Genomic DNA, 17,760 nt, shown 5'->3' with positions numbered 1-17,760 from the left:
CGTCTTGAAGACGTGAACTGTTTGTTCTTAGTATTTCATTCTGTCGATGATGAGTTATGCTGGCTTGGCATCCCTCTACTGGCCAGATGTCAAATTTACACAACACACAGTTTCGTTTTCTCAATATTGAAACATTCACTTGTTGCCTCGGCTGTCTTTCATGTCATTGTCGTAAGTATGTTTTAATTTGATTTGCAGTGACCTACTGTACCCGAGTTACTGTGTTCCTCACAGAAATACCACGGTAACAGTTATAACTCTGATAATTAGCCATTGAATGAGTGAGTTTGAGAGAGAGAGAGTGTCTCGAATGCTGCCGCTTACATTTGTTTGTTCTTCAAGGTGTCTCAATAACGAGGTCTTATGTTGTTTAAACCATAGCCTGTATTTTCTCGTAATAACGAGACACTTTGTGGTTAAAACGACATGTTTTCTCTTAATAACGATACATAAACGACACATATTTTGCCCAGTGATGGCAACATTGCACACGAACATGCCCAGTGTATCATCAGCCTCATGTAGCCTAGTTAAAACTGAATAAAAACTGAATTGTGTACCTCACAAAAATACCATAATGAAGTCTAGTAGGTATTATACTGAAAATGTCTAACCGGTCATATTTACACACCCTAAAAAGACTTTACTAATATATATGTTGCAATTTTGATGTCAGTAGTAGCCTAAAATCTTATAGTCAAAAGTCTGTCAATAAGCAATATACATCACTAGCCTAAATATTACAAAATGTAGGCCTATGTTTTTGTTTTTGTTTTTTTTTAGGAAAAGAATCCAACATTATAATTTTAACACTAACATATGTGACCCTGAAGCACAAACCCAGGCAAAGGTTTATTTGTACAAATAGCCAAAAACACATTGTAAGGGTCAAAATGATTGATTTTTCGTCTATGCCAAAAATCATTAGGATATTAAGTGAAGATCATGTTCCATGAAGATATTTTGTGAATTTCCTACCATAAATATATCAAAACTTCATTTTTGCTTAGTTATATGCATTGCTGAGAACTTATTTGGACAGCTTTAAAGGTGATTTTCTCAATTTTATTTTATTTTTATTTATTTTTTTGCACCCTCAGATTTTCAAATAGTTGTATCTCGGCCAAATATTGTCCGATCCTAATAAAACTTGCTTCAGTGGAAAGCTGATTCATTCAGATAAAACACCGACCCTTGTGACTGGTTTTGTGGTCCGGGGTCACATATAACTCTTACAGTATAGATTTGATATTTTTATATCCTCAGTAATCTTGTACGGTCCTGTATCTGCTAGTTTTTGATTCTAGACACATCAGCGAAAGCATTCCCTTCTCTGATCAAGAATGAATAGAGGATTCGGTTTAAACGCCTCATCTTTTGGCAAACCCCCAGCAGACAATGTCACTTCATCCTCACTGTTCGGCTCAAATGCTAGTACAGTTCCAGCCTCCTTTTCATGCATCAATGGTGTTAGCAAACCTGAAAACGAAACCGCACCTGCACCTCAGTTTACTTTCGAAGGTATCATACACATATTCAAACATGCAAATGCTCCATGAATACTCTCAGTGCTCAGTTCATGACTGTTAATTTTACACCTTAACACTAGCTTCATCTTTGCTGGAAAACGAGTGGAGAAAAACGGAGTGGAGTGAAGAGTAAGTAGGACCCACCTGTGTGAAACTGGATTTATAACATCCTGGTATCAGCTGCATCTAACACTGATGTGTTCAGAGTGAGAGAGGCACTGAAGGAGACGGTCAGGTCATTTAAACCAGCCAGTGAGACGGTCACTGAAGCACGGGTCCTGCTGCTCGGTCCCGTCGGGGCGGGAAAGTCCAGCTTCATCAGCTCCGTCCAGTCGGTCTTCTCTGGACGGGTCCTCAACAGAGCCATGGTGGGCTCCTCGTCCTCCACCAGCTTCACCAAAAAGGTAAATGTGACCAGATCTGCACAGGCATCCTGTGTTGATTTTTTCGAGAGGCTCAAGCTATATTTTGCAGTGTGTTGTTCTTGTGTTCCTCAGCTTCGCTCGTACCCCATCAGAGGAGCAGGAGAGGACGCAGACGAGCCCACGGCTCTGGTGTTGTGTGACGTGATGGGTGTAGGTGAAGGAGAAGGCACTGGACTCACTCTTCACGATGCACTGTCTGTCATTAAAGGCCACGCTCCAGAGGGACACCAGGTATTGTGTTTGTGTTGATCAAGTGTGTGTTTAACAGCACAGTTGTTAGTAAAACACTGCGTTGTCTTTCTAGTTCAGTCCCGAGCAGCCGATCTCAGCCGAGACTGTGGGCTTCGCCAGGAAACCGGGCACTAATGATAAAGTGCACTGTGTGGTGTTTGTGATCGACGGATCTAAAGTCGGCTCCTACGCCAAAAGCTTTGGTGCCACTTTCCAACAGCTACGAGAACACATCAGCAACTTAGGTGAGTTGTGTTTGGAGAGTGGACCGTATGTGCTACATTTACTTTTAAGTAAGTGTAAGACAAAACAAAGGCACTGACACATTTTAAGATCTGTGCAAGTTTCCTTCGATCGAAACAGCTCAGAATTACATTTGAGTCTGGGACTAGTCTGTGAAAGCAGGGTTCGAGCTGTGAAACGTCTAATATCACTGTGTGAGTTGCAGGTGTACACCAGGTGGCGTTACTGACCCATGTGGACCAGGTTTGTAACGCTACCAGAAGTGACATTACCCAGGTTTACAAGAGCAGGGCCGTTCAGCAGGCCGTATGTCACGCTCGATTATAATCTTTACATCTGAATGCTTGACGTTACCGTGTCCTGCTGTTTGAGCGTCTCATGGTTCCTCTCTCTAGATGGAGAAGGCTGGGCAGCTGCTGGGAATGGCCACATCCTACATCGTCCCGGTGAAGAACTACTGCTCAGAGCTGGACCTGGACGAAAACACTGATGTTCTGGTGCTCAAAGCTGTTGATCACATCTTACAATACGTGAATCTGTTCTTTCAAGACGACACTGATTAAACTTTCTGTCTCGATCAAACCTGCCTGCTTGTAACTTCCTAGTGATCCTGAAGACCCTGGTTGTTTTGTTCGGGTGTGTTTCATAATGTTTGGAGCTCAACTCTGCAGGAAAACGTGGAGCATTACGATAAGAATTCACACTGCAAATACAGAAGTGCCCAAAATGAGTTCATCTCAGTTTTGTCCCGTTGAAATGATGAGGCCAAAACTTGTTGTTCTTGTTATTGTTCTGTTGAACTGTCACAAATGATCTGAATTAATTAAATGTCAGTAATGAACAATACTGCATATTCTATCCCAAACGCGTACAGTAAAGTGGATAAACAGTATACAACACCCATCAGTTATATTCAGGTCTATAGTGACACCTGCTGGTGCAGTTTTGTAACTTTTGTGTTCTGTCGAGATCACGAGAAAATTAATTAGTTATAACGAGAAACCAAGAAAGACACAATAATAATGCATCGCCGGTCAGAACTTTAATATGACAGGACTTTCCTTCAGAGTGATCATTGGAGCAGGAAAATGTTTCTGCGTTGGCCGGGAATCGAACCCGGGTCAACTGCTTGGAAGGCAGCTATGCTCACCACTATACCACCAACGCGTGCTTACTAGTGCGTACTACAGACAAGACATACTCAGACTCAAGATCACATCGAGACAAGTACACAGCGGGAATCTTCCTCATAATATAATACGCGTAGCACTTTCTGTAGAAATTACTTGTGTTGAATACGGTGTTTTAGCCAGTGGATGTTGAAAGGAGAGCAGATGACAAAAAGGTTGGTGAATTTGTGCAATTCACTGCGTTTGAAATTACAAACGCCTTCCAAAGAAATACATGGTACAAAAACAAATTCCTCGTATGTGTGAATGTTCCTCATTCTGATTCTGATTCTGATACCGACTGAGTAATAATTCAAGTACAAATCAATTTGTTCATCAGTTGATGCAAAGTTCAAACACTTCTTGACCCTGTATTTCTGGTCAGCTGTCAAGGCAAAACTGAAAGACTTTCTGATTCAGAGAGGAACATTTAGAAAATTAGGAATTAAGGATAATCAATCAATTCTCAATAAATTATTGATGCTGTGTAAATAATATGCTATCGTTTAACCCATACAGACGTAACTTAAAATTTAATCAAACAATATTATACTATTTTTTGAGTCTGATTGTAAATCTATATTTTCCTACATATAATCAGCCAGCTCTGCGTATATATATATATATATATATATATATATACATATATATATATATATATATATATATATATATACATATATATATATATATATATATATATATATACATATATATATATATATATATATATATATATATATATATATATATATTAGTTTTTAATAATGTAATACATTAGCCCTATTCGCACGGGATTAGTGTTATCTTGTGACCTTGTGTGGTTTTGAAATTACCCCCCATCTGAATTCCGTGTGGTGCATTCGCACGGGATAAGCGAAGCCTGTGATTTTTTTATTCGAATTTACTGATTTATCTCTCGGATGTCAAGGCTTTGAGGGTCTCGCTCTATGGTCCGGTTAGATGGGTTAAAAAAAGAGAACAATATAGTCTCGTGCGCTTTTTCATTTACATTTCACCATGTTAAAGTAATATCTTACGGAAGTTCTAATCGGCCATGCATTATATATTTTTTCCTTATTGTTTTCCCGTTATATGCTTGATTTATTTGTTAAACATTAACCTCAAAACCTTTTCAGATTTCTCTTTCTGCGAATTGTATGATATGATGATATGATAATTGTAGCGATATGACAGCACCCAAAATATTATCAGACACTACAACACAGCTCCTTTCTTCGCGAAAGATAGATGTAAAGGCGCACAGATCACCGATGTGTACTTGAAACTAAGTATGTGTAGTGTGTAGTACGCACTAGTAAGCACGCGTTGGTGGTATAGTGGTGAGCATAGCTGCCTTCCAAGCAGTTGACCCGGGTTCGATTCCCGGCCAACGCAGAAATATTTTCCTGCTCCAAACATTGAAGAAAAGACCTTTCATATGGAGGTTCTGAGCGGCCATGCATTCTTATTTTTGTCATTAACAACTTTATTTTCTCGTGATCTTAACAGAACAAAATTTACAAAAAGTTACAAAACTGTGCCAGCAGGTGTCACTATTATTACTGACGTTTAATTAATTCATAAATGTTAAATGTTTGCGGCAGTATGATTATTTTGTTTATTAAGTTCTTGTTAAATGAGTTTCACCAACGCGTTCTGTGCGAGCGGCAACCTCGCGCTCTCTCTAGTGAAGCCAATAAGGAAGTGACTAAAACTGTTTAGCTTTGTTAACTAGATGTTAGGGATGTGCAAAAAAATCAAATGCGATTTTCATGTGCATCTCGTCAGTAAAAACGCTCCTGTGATTATAAGTACATCTCCAGCACATGCTCCTGCCCATTTGCTTCTCAAAACTAGTCCAATCACGTTAGCAGGAGGGCAGCGCGCGCTCAGCTGCTGTCTAATCACAAGACATGAACTGCTGGCACAATCGGAACTTGTTACGTATTTCTGAAGGAGAGAACAAAAACAATTTTCAGCCAGAACAGAAATATAAACCCTTATAGTGCAGTGTGATCTTCATTCAGACAAAACGAGGACGTTCATTGAAACTTTATAATTATTTTTAACTTTATCTCAGAGAAAAATATTTCTGCGTTGGCCGGGAATCGAACCCGGGTCAACTGCTTGGAAGGCAGCTATGCTCACCACTATACCACCAACGCGTGCTTTCTAGTACGTACTACAGACAAGACATACTCAGATTCAAGATCACATCGAGACGAGTACACATCAGCTATCTGGTTCATAATATGATACGCGTCGGTCTTTCTGGAGATATTAGTTTTGTTGGATTATGTCTATTGGTTAATCAGTTTAAGAAAACGAATGGGAATTTAATTTCAGAAACGTATTACTGCAGATACACCAAAAAAAAAAAAACTCTTCAGACATTTTGCGCACGCGCTCTGAACACCACGTACGTAACAGATAGTTGCGACGTCATGACGCAAGGAACGAGAGAGATGTTTTCGGCATGATTGAGCATATTAAGTAAGGGAACGAGTTCAGAAGAAAACCCTGGAGCGAAGGTGAGTTATACATCACCTCCAGATATCTATTAAAGATAAAGACGGTGTTGTTTACTGATTAAGGCTCAGATCAGCCGCGAGCTCGCGCCGAAGCAGGTGAGTCTGCTGTTGATGGACAGAATTATTATTAAACACACGACACGTCAGTAGAAACATTTGTTTGATCTGAAACAGACAGATTTGTCGTGCAGTGACGTTTACACTATAAAGAATCAATGTTGTTTTGTTTTCCTGCCATGTGTGATGATTACTTGTGTTGACAGTTAAACCAGATTAGTGCACGTGACACAGTGATATTTGACCTGTGTTTACGAGAAGACAGATGTTTATAAAAACCTTCTCAGAGTGAAATAAACGCGCTGTTCCTTTAGTAGAAGAAGTACATGTGGTTGATGGTGCCGTGACTCAAGTAAAGGTCAGGGGTCAGATGCATAAACAGTGACTAGATCAAGACAGCGATTTGCTAATAAACGAATCTGTCTAACTAGCAAAAAGGCAAGTCTTTTACATATTACTTTATTTTAATTTCATGAATAAAGTTACTTAGATAAATGTTTTTATGTAAAGGTTAAAAAAAGATGTATCATCACCCGTCTTTAAAATCAGTGGCTGGTTGCATAAACTGCTTAGGCTTGGGTTACAAGTCATCTTTTTTTCTATCTTTAGCAGGTTGTAACTTTTTCAAGTTTTTTAGATGAAAATGTAAACTGGTTTATACAGATGTTTAATGGACAATAGGTTGCAAGTTCAAACCCCAAAAAGCCTGGTGTCTTAACTAACAAAATATTTGCGAAGACTATTTAAAATATTTTATAAAACATATTTATATAAAAAAATGCATATATATATATATATATATATATATATATATATATATATATATATATATATATATATATATATATATATATATATATATATATATATATAATTTTTTTTTTTTTTTTTTTTTTTTTTTTTTTTTTTTCAGGATTATTTGAATATAAAGTTCAAATGAACATAATTTATCTGAAATAGAAATATGTTGCAATGTTTATGAATTACAAAAATAGAAATGTATCATAAGCTGTCACGTTTGGTCAATTTTAATGCATATTTGTTGAATTAAAGTATAATTTCTCACCTTTTGTAACACAGTTAATAGAGCTATGGTTCATGAAAACGTACCATTCATAAATATAATGATATAATGTTAAAAAATGTTAAGTAAAAAAAAAAAAATCCTAAAAATGCCCTTCAACAGGCACTATAAATTTTTTTAATTTAATTTGTATCTATTTTAGGGTAAAATATGGTTGGAACATTTAAAAGTCACACACATGCGTGTATGAGAGTGTGTTTTGGTTAATAATAAACGGTCTCGTCCCAGGACAGTGGGCCGGTATGTTGCCTGATAAAGATGGACCGAGCGGTGGCGGAGGGGTCCAGGACGGTCCCGGGACAGAAGACCCTTCAGTGACCCTGTTCAGAGAATACCTGCGGCTGAAGACCGTCCACCCAGAGCCCGACTACGGTACCTCACAGACCCTCTCACCCCGTCCCGCGGTAGATAGAAGGGCAATATCACCTCCTAGGTTTATGACTTGGATTAACCTTTGCCCAGGAACACATGTTAACCCACACAAAGTCTAGAAATTGTGTCTACGTTGGCAGTTTACTAGTTTTAAGACTTATTTGCCGTGAAAGGTGTTCTAATGCATTACCAATGACATCTGATGATTGACAGCCGTCTTTTGTAGCGTCGACGACCCCAGTCACACTTGGGTTAGTCAAAATAAACTCTCTGTAAATATTTAGTCGTGCATATAATGTAAACTGCACTTATCTGTTGCAACCCTGACCTGGACTTTCCTGCAAACATCCCCGGAATAAAGGATGCAGATAGGGATATTGTTCATATATTTGGATGAACAGATCTGGTGTCTGGTGTCTTTTTCACAATGGATTGCATTTACATTATTCAATTACATTATACTACAGATGGATATAAATGGAAAACAACTGCTGTCTCTGAAACTGAGGTGTAATGATTGTATGAAACACAACCTTTGGTTATCAGAAATGAACGGTTGCTGACTCTCATGTCTGGGTTCAGTGAAGTAAATCTGCGTCTGTCAATCCCTCACTGTCAGATGCTGCTATAAGGTTTCTGGAGCGGATAGCGGAGGAGCTGGCTTTACCCATGAAGAAAGTGGAGGTATTGATGCTAACTGCTAGATCTGTCTAACTCTAGTCACGTTTATCATCAGTCACATCCGTGTTAATTTAAAGCTGCCCCTCAGGTGTGTCCCGGTCGAGTCATTGCGATCATCTCGTGGGTCGGCAGCCGGCCCGAGCTGAAGTCTGTGGTGCTGAACTCACACACTGATGTGGTCCCGGTGTATGAGGTACTGCTGTCACACACCAGTCACTGTACAGATCACGTAACGAGGGTCAGATCTCACTCAGAAACCGTGCGACTGTCTGCTTCAGGAACACTGGAAACATGATCCATTCGCTGCTGTCAAAGATGAGCACGGCAACATCTACGGCAGAGGATCTCAGGACATGAAATGTGTCACGATACAGTGAGTTTAAAACCAGCCACAAACTAAACATTACGTTAAAGGGGTCATACGACGCTATTACAAGTCTTCCTATCGTCTTCGGGAGTGTTACAAGCTGTTCATGCATGGATAAGATCCCTAAAGTTTCAAAGATTGAAGTCTCAAACCTAAAGGGATATCCTTTATAAAAATTTAAACTCATCCATGACCCTCCTAAAACGCCTCCACATGTCTACGTCACTGTGTGGGAAGATTTGCATAACACCAGACAAATGTTTACGCAAAGAAAGGCGGCATGACTTTGATTCGCTGTAGTATTGTTGCTGCCGCCGCAGTGTCGTGGATATGCTGTGTGTTTCCAAATATGGTAAGGGGCGTGGCATTGATGTCACATGCATGAGGTGTTCGGCCAATCACAACGCACTAGATGGCTGGCCAATCAGAGCACACCTCGCTTTTCAGAGCGATGAGCTTTGTAAAAATCAACCCATTTCAGAAAGGTGGGACATAGAGGAAAAAAAATAATGTACAGTATGTGGAAAATGTTTTTTTTTTTTTTTTTTTACCTTAGACCACATAAACACACATTGCATTAGACCAAATAAATAAAATAATGTTCTTTTTAGCAGCGTCATATGACCCCTTTAATACCTTTGACCTGGCAAGCCGGTGTTGTAGTAATACTGAGGTACTACTGTAGTTACAGTTGCAGTTAAAGTTGATACTTTTATAAATAGTGGTCAAAATCATGCACGTTTTGAGATGAAGTAAGAACATTTTGAAATCTTTTGGAGAATTATAGTCTGATATTTTCAATCATCAGCTATGGTTTGCTTGGGTGCAAAAAAAACATAAGAAAAGCATAATAATTTGTCATCTATATTAGATATGTAGTTTGCTGGTGAATTGAAGTTTTGTTTCTCTGCAGGTACATTGAAGCCATTCGCAGACTGAAGGCGGCTGGGAAGAGATTTTCTCGTACTGTCCATTTAACATTTGTCCCAGGTCAGCTCACAACATGCTCTAAAATGCTAGCAACAGACCTTAAATGGGTCATGAACTGCCTTTGTTTTTTATTTTTATTTTGTACTGATCTCTGAGGTCCACTTATAATGTTATCAATATTTTTACATCAAAAATCATAATATAAAAGTAATAGGTGATTTTCTGTCTTGTTTAGTCCATCCATTCTTTTGTAATGTTAGGATCAGAAAGAAGGCAATGCAAAGACTGTGTTTTTTCCACAGCTTGGCTCTACACAGCATCTTGCTGTTTTCAGAGCATCTTTATCGTTTGGTTTCTGTGTAGACCTGCTTGTCTGTCTCTCTTGTTAATGCTAAGCTACATGTTTAAATCAGTGGGCAGGGCTAAACAGGCAGTGATTTAGAATCGGGGGCGGGGGAAGTTCCTAACCCTAAGGTTGTGGGTTTGAGTCTCGAGCACCAATACCATGACTGAGTTGCCCTTGAGCAAGGCACCGAACCCTCAACCTCAACCATCCTTGGCTGTATGTTACGTCTGAGCGGCAACCTCCCGCTCTCTCTTGTGAAGCCAACAAGGAAGTGACTAAAACTGCAATTCATCCCCTGGCTGCTTGAGGCTGGCAGCAAAAGGGAGTCAGTCCCATAGACTCCACATGTTAAAATGCCCAACTTTACTACAGAAAAAAAAAAACATGTTTACAGCCTGGTTCAAATTTTTTTTTATAACTCATCCATTTAAATTATATTTAACCTTAAAGCTGCGCATAATTAAGGGCGTGGCCACTTGATCGGCAGGTGGATTGCCGCTGCTCACTGACTACATTTACATTCAGCCAATAACCCGTTCAAAACCGAGATATTAGCAATAACCCGGTCGCGCACGGCCATGTAAACACCGGCAAAAACCCGGATATGCTCATATCCCGTTTTTTAAAAACCGGGATATTATACCTGGGGTACCCCTTTTCTAACCCAAATATTTGGTCTTGTAAACGCGTTTCGGCATATCCCCATCAAAATGTGTGTTCTGCGCATGTTCTATTCACAAGGAATCTTGGTCTTTTGAGTCTTTGGATACAGGAAGAAGAACCGGAAATTACGCATATTGCGTATTACGTCCAGATGCTAACCGTGCGTCGCTGTTTACATTGGGATATTGGCGACTGATTACACTTTCCATGTATACAAGAGTAACTCTCTCTGCTCATGCATGTAAACGGGTTATCCCGAATGTTTCAGAAACCCAAATAGTGACCTTAACCCGACCATAACCCGAATTTTAACAGCTTGTAAATGTAGTCACTGTGCCTTTGAACTAGATGGGCATGGCTTCGGCAATGAGCTCCTGCCTTTTTGCCCAATTTCGATTGTCCGGTAGAGTCACGCAGTGACATGCTGCCTAGATGGCGATGGCCCGCTCTGCACACTTTGAGCTTAAGAAACGCTCTTCAGGAGTCTATGGGTGATGTCACAAACACTATGTCCATGTTTTTATACAGTCTATGGTCACCTCACTCGTCACGTCACTTAAACAGGGCGGTGATTTAGAGTCAGTGGGTGGGGCTAAACAGGCTGTGATTTAGAATTGGGGGCGGGGCTAAACCTGCAGTTATTATTGCATTAAATTAGTTTGTGATAATGATCTGTAAATGAATACTTATGTATACAGTCAGTGTAATTTTAAACAATTTTTTTTTCTTAAATCTACCTTATTTTTCGTTGAATGGATGTAGCTGTTTGTAAATTTAATGTGTGGCTTCTGGTCTCATCCACTTCCAGCTATTTTTAGCTGCATAAAACTGCTTGATATTGCACACTGGTGTGTCTTACCATATTATTTTAATGTATAGTCTAAATTATAAACACACTGGTTTGTAGTGCAATCAGTTTTACTGTTTACTCCACTTTGTTATTCTTCACGTTATTTCGCTACAGTGACTTATGAACCGTATGTCTTGCACATTCACAGAAAGCAGCTTTCTTCTGTGTTAAAAAATAAGGTGGATGGTCAACGTGGTAAAAATGGTCCCTGAATTGTAGTTAACTATAATACAAGTTTTCCGTATTATTGCACAACATTAAAAACACTTCTGGAAGTAAAATGTGATTTTGAATGGCATTTCACATTGGTTTTATGTAATGTGTAATTTTCACAAACATGTTTTCCTGAGTCTTTTTGTATATATTTTGTAGCAAATTAAACATTGCATAACAGAGATCCATTGGTGCTTTTGCTTCAGTTATTACCAGTTCTGCAATAAAAACAACTTGGTGTTTTTAATTTTTTTGCCAGATGAGGAGGTCGGTGGTCACAAAGGAATGGAGACATTTGTGAAGCACCCTGAATTTCAAAAGCTGAACATTGGTTTTGCCCTTGATGAAGGTAAACAAACCTGTAGATTCAGTCTTCTAGTTGATGTAGTTGCTTTAGTATTCTCAGGTTTTCTCAAAATTGCAGACTTGATTTTAACAGAGTAAGGGATGAATTCATTAAACGGTTAAACTGCTTTAGCACCCCTTTAAACAGAAAGAGACACACTGCGCTCCCTTATACTTAAGCTCATCCGTCAAACAGTGTAGCATTCAAATACAAATACAGTACAATTCAATCTTCATAAAATTCATTTTTAAACTAATGCACTAATATTGAGTTTTTGCCTGTTTTATTTGTTCACAGGTTTGGCAAACCCAACCAATGCCTATACTGTCTTCTACGGAGAAAAGAACCCCTGGTGTGAGTATCACATATGCCACAAGCCACATTTACTGTTCATTTGTGTGTGTGTTCATCTGTGTGTGTGTTAACAAATGTGCTGTGTCCTGCAGGGATCACAGTCCGCTGTCCAGGAAGTCCAGGTCACGGTTCCAGGTTTGTGGAGAACACCGCAGCAGAGAAACTAGTGAGTGTGTTCAGAATGTGATGTGGCTAAACTTGTTTTTTTTAACCTTACAGAAAAAAAAAAAAATTATAAAAAAAAAAAACATTTATATTGGTGCAAATTATTTATATTTCAAATAAATACCATGAAATATTAGAACTTTGACAAATTTGAAATATCCAGACTGTTCTCTAATAACCAGGGGCTGGATTCATGAAACATTAAGAAACAGTCTACCATTTTCTTCTTATATTGTGTATTTTGTTTTCTCCAAAATTCTTCTTAAGAATTTTCTGATCTTTTTTAAGACAATGTTTACACTAGTGCACTTTGTTTCAAAACTTTTGCTACTGTTACACCAATCTTTACACTACTCCAGCGTTTTCGTTCCTCAAAAATGGAGACTTTTGAAAACGTTGCAGACCTCGATATAGTTAGAAAACTCTGGGGTTGTGTTTCAATGTAAACGGAGAGACTTTTGAAAACGATGTCATGGCTGCATTCACTCTGCGTATCCTTGACGATCATTTAAACAATAACATGCACATTGTTGTGCCCATGAAGGGTTAAGTGTGAGTGATTTACATGTTAAGTCAATGCAAAGATGTGAATAGACATCCTGCGGTGCAAAAGACGCAGCACGAATTGAGCGTTTCGGCCTTTTTGACGCTAGATACGCGCAGATCAGGTATTATGAGCACTGAGCTCCCGCTGATTGCATGGAGCTGATCGTCTCCGAGATCGGCGAAACACATTTTTAAATAGGCACAGTCTTTATAAATAAACTGCATATTTGAATTTAAAACAACTACATTCTCACCTGAAATACTTTTAAAACTACATTTCATGACACAATAAAAGTAATATTTTGAAAATTATCAGAATAAATGGTGGTTGAAATCACAATGCTGCGTGGACTCAACTGGTAGAAGCCCCTCCCATGATGCAAATTTGCGTCTGTTGTGAAGTTAATTTCACGCGCGAATGAAGCAAATAGTATCAAAATGTTCAAGTGTCCAACTATGTGCGAATAGCGAAATTTATTAGCGCAAGTCGCATCTGGTGTGGACGCCCCATAAAAGTGTTAAAAAACACGCCGCATTAAAACGGCAGTCAAGCTGGTTGCGATGAAAATAGTGTGCACACTTATTATGATTATTAGGATAATCTGCAGGAAGGACAAAAAAAAAACAATCCTTGAAGTGTGAGATTATTAGTGTGTCTTCAGCCATTTATTCGGTCAGATAAAAACTGTACATTTCTTCTTAGGTTAAATTTTTAAGAACAAAAATTGCACAATATTCTTACGAACTTCGTGGAATTTTTCTTAAGAATATTCTTAATTTATTTCTTAAGATGATATTCGTGAATATGGCTCCAGAAATGTTTCTTGAACAGCAAATCAGAATGATTCTGAAGGATCAGAAATATCATCTCTTATTTGTGAGGACGCAGTATACACACATTGTATTATTTGAAACAAAACTCTTTCAAACTGTGTAATAGTTGTACATGCAGCTTTCATGGTCATTCCCCTGTTAACTGACAAACTACATTAAATATGTGTACTACAAAAGAAAAAACAGCAATATTTAAAATGAACAAATGAAAGCAAAAGGTTGTTTCTATTAAACTGCAAGTAAATATCCGGAAGTCTATTTTTTTGTCCTGTTTCTGATGCATGTGTCTGTGTTGTGTCCACAGCGGCGTGTTATAAACTCCTTCCTGGAGTTCAGAGAGAAAGAGAAAACCCGGTGAGCTTCATTCTCAGTCTGTATTATAAACATCTGGTTAAAGGAGAGCTGTTAAATGTGAAACTACACCTGTGTGATTTCCAGGCTGAACACCAATGAGTGTTTCACTCTGGGTGATGTCACCACTGTGAACATGACCATGGTGAAAGGGGGCGTGGCTTACAATGTGGTTCCTGCAGAAATGGATGTCAGTTTTGACTTGAGAATCCCGCCCACCGTTAACCTGCAGGTGTGTATCTGGATCATTGCATGCAAGTCTATTTTATTTATTCAATTATTTGGCTTTGAACTGATTCTGTTGCCATGTCTCACTACCGATTCTGTTCACTGTACAGGAGTTTGAAGAAAAGATAAAAGCCTGGTGTAAAGAAGCTGGTGAGGACGTGACCTATGATTTTGCACAGGTCAGATTTATTTTTACACATCAAACACAATTTAATCTTGCTTGATCTCACATCTGGTAATTGCATGTGTCTGCCAGGAGACTATGGCCACATACACACTGTAGAGATTCAGGAGTGACACCTGCATTTAAATACAGGGGTGAATTATCTAAATTATCATCACAACTTGATCTCGCTCTTGAACGGTTGCCATGTCCACTTATTATAAGCGATGCTTATTAAACATCTTTGGGTTTGTTGTTTGGGCTCGGCTCCTAAAGTGATCCAGTTTATGGAGTCAATAAAGTAGGCAGGTGCAAGTGGCAATATTTATTTATTGATTTATTTATTTCTAGCAAGATCTGGCAACATTTCTGAGTGAAAAACCTTCCCTGTAAATTCTTGCACCCCACATTGAGAAAAGACACAAACGACTAGTTGCTCAGTTTGTTTCCGTATACATTGCATACATGTGTTAATTGGGGGAGTCAGTCTTCCTGTAAATTACTAAACTGTGTGTGTACAACCACAAGAGGCTCGTGATTTTGTTTTAAATTTATTGCTTTTTTTCTGCTCTTCAGAAACACATGGACCAGAATTTCACATCCACAGAGGAGAGCGACCCCTGGTGGCACGCGTTTAGCTCCACCTGCAAAGCCATGTGAGGGGAAAAAGTAGTTTGTTGTAAAGTTTTGTGAGCCTCTAGTTCTAGTTAAACACATGCAGACATGTGACTTTGTGCATCTCATGACAGGAACATCACTCTGAAAAAGGAAATCTTCCCTGCTGCCACAGACAGCCGCTTCATCAGGGAAGTAAGTCAATTTCACTTCTGTCTGCAAACACATCGTCTGAAAAAATCTGAAATATACCTGAAGATGCATTTATTTCTGTGATGTAAAGCTGAATTTTCAGTATCTTTCCTCCAGTCTTCAGTCACATGATCTTCAGAAATCATTCTAATATGATGATAGCTGCTCAAGAACTATTTCTGTTCATTAGTTTTGTATGTTATATCCCTCAGTTGGTGAGTTCCTATTGTGTTTTTGTAGGAGGGTCTTCCTGCCATTGGCTTCTCTCCGATGAATCTCACTCCCATCCTGCTTCACGATCATAATGAGTATCTGAATGAGCAGGTGTTCCTGCGGGGCATCCAGGTGTACGAGCGTCTGGTCCCGGCTCTGGCCAGTGTGCCGCCTCTGAGCGGAGAAGAGTAGAGGATCTCGCTCCTCCTCTCCTGCTTCAGTTTCTCACAGCTGCTTCTGCTCCTCGCGGTTCTGAGTAAAGGGGCAGATTTCCGCACAAATGTATCTGACATAACACCAAAGAATGGGCTGATCCCATATAATGAAGATCACCTTTGTTTGTTTTAATTAACTCAGGAGCTGCTTTCTTTCAATAACGTCTTAGAAATGCTTTTAAGTCTTATTTGTTAGCAGATATCCACAATTAGGAGCTGATATGAACTGTTGTTTTAATTCATGAAGTGTACATTTAACACTCTTAAATTAGGCAGTTTGTGTCTCCATATATGAAAAAAGAAAATGATTTCAGAGACTGAAACTGAATAGCTGTGCTTGCCGTAGATGTATTGTATTTTTTAATACAAATGATTCTGATGCAAACATGAATTTGTTTACTGAAAATGCATATTGGTCACTTATGAGACTTACATTGCACAGTAAATTCAACTAGAATGAGTCACATTTCATCGCTTCTTATTAAAATATTTTTTGACACAAATCAACATTGATGTGGTTGTCTGGTGCTACTTTGCCCTGATTTAAAAGTTAAGGGGTAATGTATCTGAAATGTTAGTGTTATTTTTATTACACATAGACTGACTTCATATAATAAATAATATAGCTTGAAATGTGATGTGTATTTTTCCCCGCTTTCCATAGATGGATAAATATATACTATAGATAGAAAATATATTTAATACAGACCAAATGTCTGTAAACCATACTTTTCATAAACAAACAGCCTTAACTCTTCTGATTAAACATTTCCAGTATTTTATATTGACATTAACAGGAATAAAACATTTTATCTCTCTGTTTTCAAAAGTAATATAACAATTTTCATAGGACAACCTTGTTTGAACAAATACACATTAAAACAAGTTGAAACCCACCAATTTTCTAATTTGAGCTCCTGCAGCACCGCATTACAATGCGGTTCTCTTTCAAGAATTCACTCTACATTGCAAAGCTTCCCTTCTCCAAAATCCTGAAACCTCACAAGATAATGGTAGTTCAGTAACTGGCCAATTGTTGCTAGTTGTAGAGGTTACTACAACTTCTTCACTGCATCCGATGGCTACCGGACCAGTACAAGCACTGCATCACCTGCCTGGGTCTGGCCCATGCTGAGGCTGCTCACGGTGTCGTCATCCGGGTGAGAAACAAACAACTTTTCTCATGGATCTTTTCCTCATTCAATCTTTTCTAACAAGTAGAAGATTTAGTGTTTCTATTGGCCAACATAGTTCATCCTCACACTCACTTGCATGTGGGGTGCCACAGGGTTCAATACTTGCCCCAGTCTTATTTTATTTATAAATGCTACTGAAGGGTGCTATCTTTAAGAATTGTGGAGTGTTGTCTTTTTCCTTTTTTTCCCCCTTTTTTAACATGTATGCTATTGATAATCAGATATATTTTTCAGCTTCATTCTCTAGGTCAATGAACGTAAATTGATCATGAATGTAAATTGGTTTGCACATATCGGTGTCTGCTGTTAATAGCTTTCCTTTCAGATTTCACGTGATGGGCATCAGTGCTGCTCAGTTCATTATCCCACCATCTGCTACTGACTGTTCACTTGCTGCCTAAAAATTTCACCCCTTGACAGATGCCATTGTAACTATATAATCAAATGTTATTTAAACTTTCAGCGTTGTGGCTGATCTCTCTCTCTCTCTCTCTCTGTGTGTGTGTGTGTGTGTGTGTGTGAGAATATACTACACATTGTTTTAAATCATCTATCTATCTGTCTGTCTGTCTGTGTCTACTCTACCTGTCTATCTAATATTCACTAGATAGATATAGACATGTATTGACAGACAGACAGATATGAATG

At 38.6% G+C, this 17,760-nt stretch overlaps 2 protein-coding genes across 4 annotated transcripts; both read left to right on the top strand.

Moving 5' to 3' along the window:
* Nucleotides 1-40: 40 nt before the first annotated feature.
* Nucleotides 41-3,272, top strand: LOC127986872 (interferon-induced protein 44). 2 transcript variants are annotated; one of them, XM_052589131.1, is made up of 8 exons: nt 41-171; nt 1,295-1,521; nt 1,610-1,658; nt 1,735-1,933; nt 2,027-2,185; nt 2,259-2,430; nt 2,634-2,734; nt 2,824-3,272. In XM_052589131.1, exons 2-8 carry the CDS (start codon nt 1,344-1,346, stop codon nt 2,989-2,991), a joined length of 1,026 nt encoding a protein of 341 aa, XP_052445091.1. In that variant the 5' UTR covers nt 41-171; nt 1,295-1,343; the 3' UTR covers nt 2,992-3,272. The 2 variants fall into 2 exon arrangements, with proteins under 2 accessions (XP_052445091.1, XP_052445092.1); XM_052589132.1 differs by having other exon boundaries at nt 62-171; nt 1,308-1,521.
* A 2,638-nt stretch (nt 3,273-5,910) lies between these two features.
* On the top strand, nt 5,911-16,423 carry acy1 (aminoacylase 1). 2 transcript variants are annotated; one of them, XM_052589650.1, is made up of 15 exons: nt 5,911-6,131; nt 7,501-7,644; nt 8,264-8,328; nt 8,414-8,518; nt 8,604-8,698; nt 9,606-9,682; nt 11,954-12,043; nt 12,338-12,394; nt 12,487-12,560; nt 14,244-14,293; nt 14,378-14,522; nt 14,629-14,697; nt 15,258-15,337; nt 15,431-15,491; nt 15,729-16,423. In XM_052589650.1, the coding sequence occupies exons 2-15, from the start codon at nt 7,515-7,517 to the stop codon at nt 15,891-15,893; spliced, it is 1,263 nt and encodes a 420-aa protein (XP_052445610.1). In that variant the 5' UTR covers nt 5,911-6,131; nt 7,501-7,514; the 3' UTR covers nt 15,894-16,423. The 2 variants fall into 2 exon arrangements, with proteins under 2 accessions (XP_052445610.1, XP_052445609.1); XM_052589649.1 differs by having other exon boundaries at nt 6,061-6,227.
* The last annotated feature ends 1,337 nt before the right edge of the window (nt 16,424-17,760 follow it).

The sequence above is a fragment of the Carassius gibelio genome, chromosome B22, assembly GCF_023724105.1.
Source record: "Carassius gibelio isolate Cgi1373 ecotype wild population from Czech Republic chromosome B22, carGib1.2-hapl.c, whole genome shotgun sequence".
Lineage (NCBI taxonomy): Eukaryota > Metazoa > Chordata > Actinopteri > Cypriniformes > Cyprinidae > Carassius > Carassius gibelio.
Note: the sequence above shows the minus strand (reverse complement) of the source record. Positions and strands in the feature narration are given on the sequence as shown.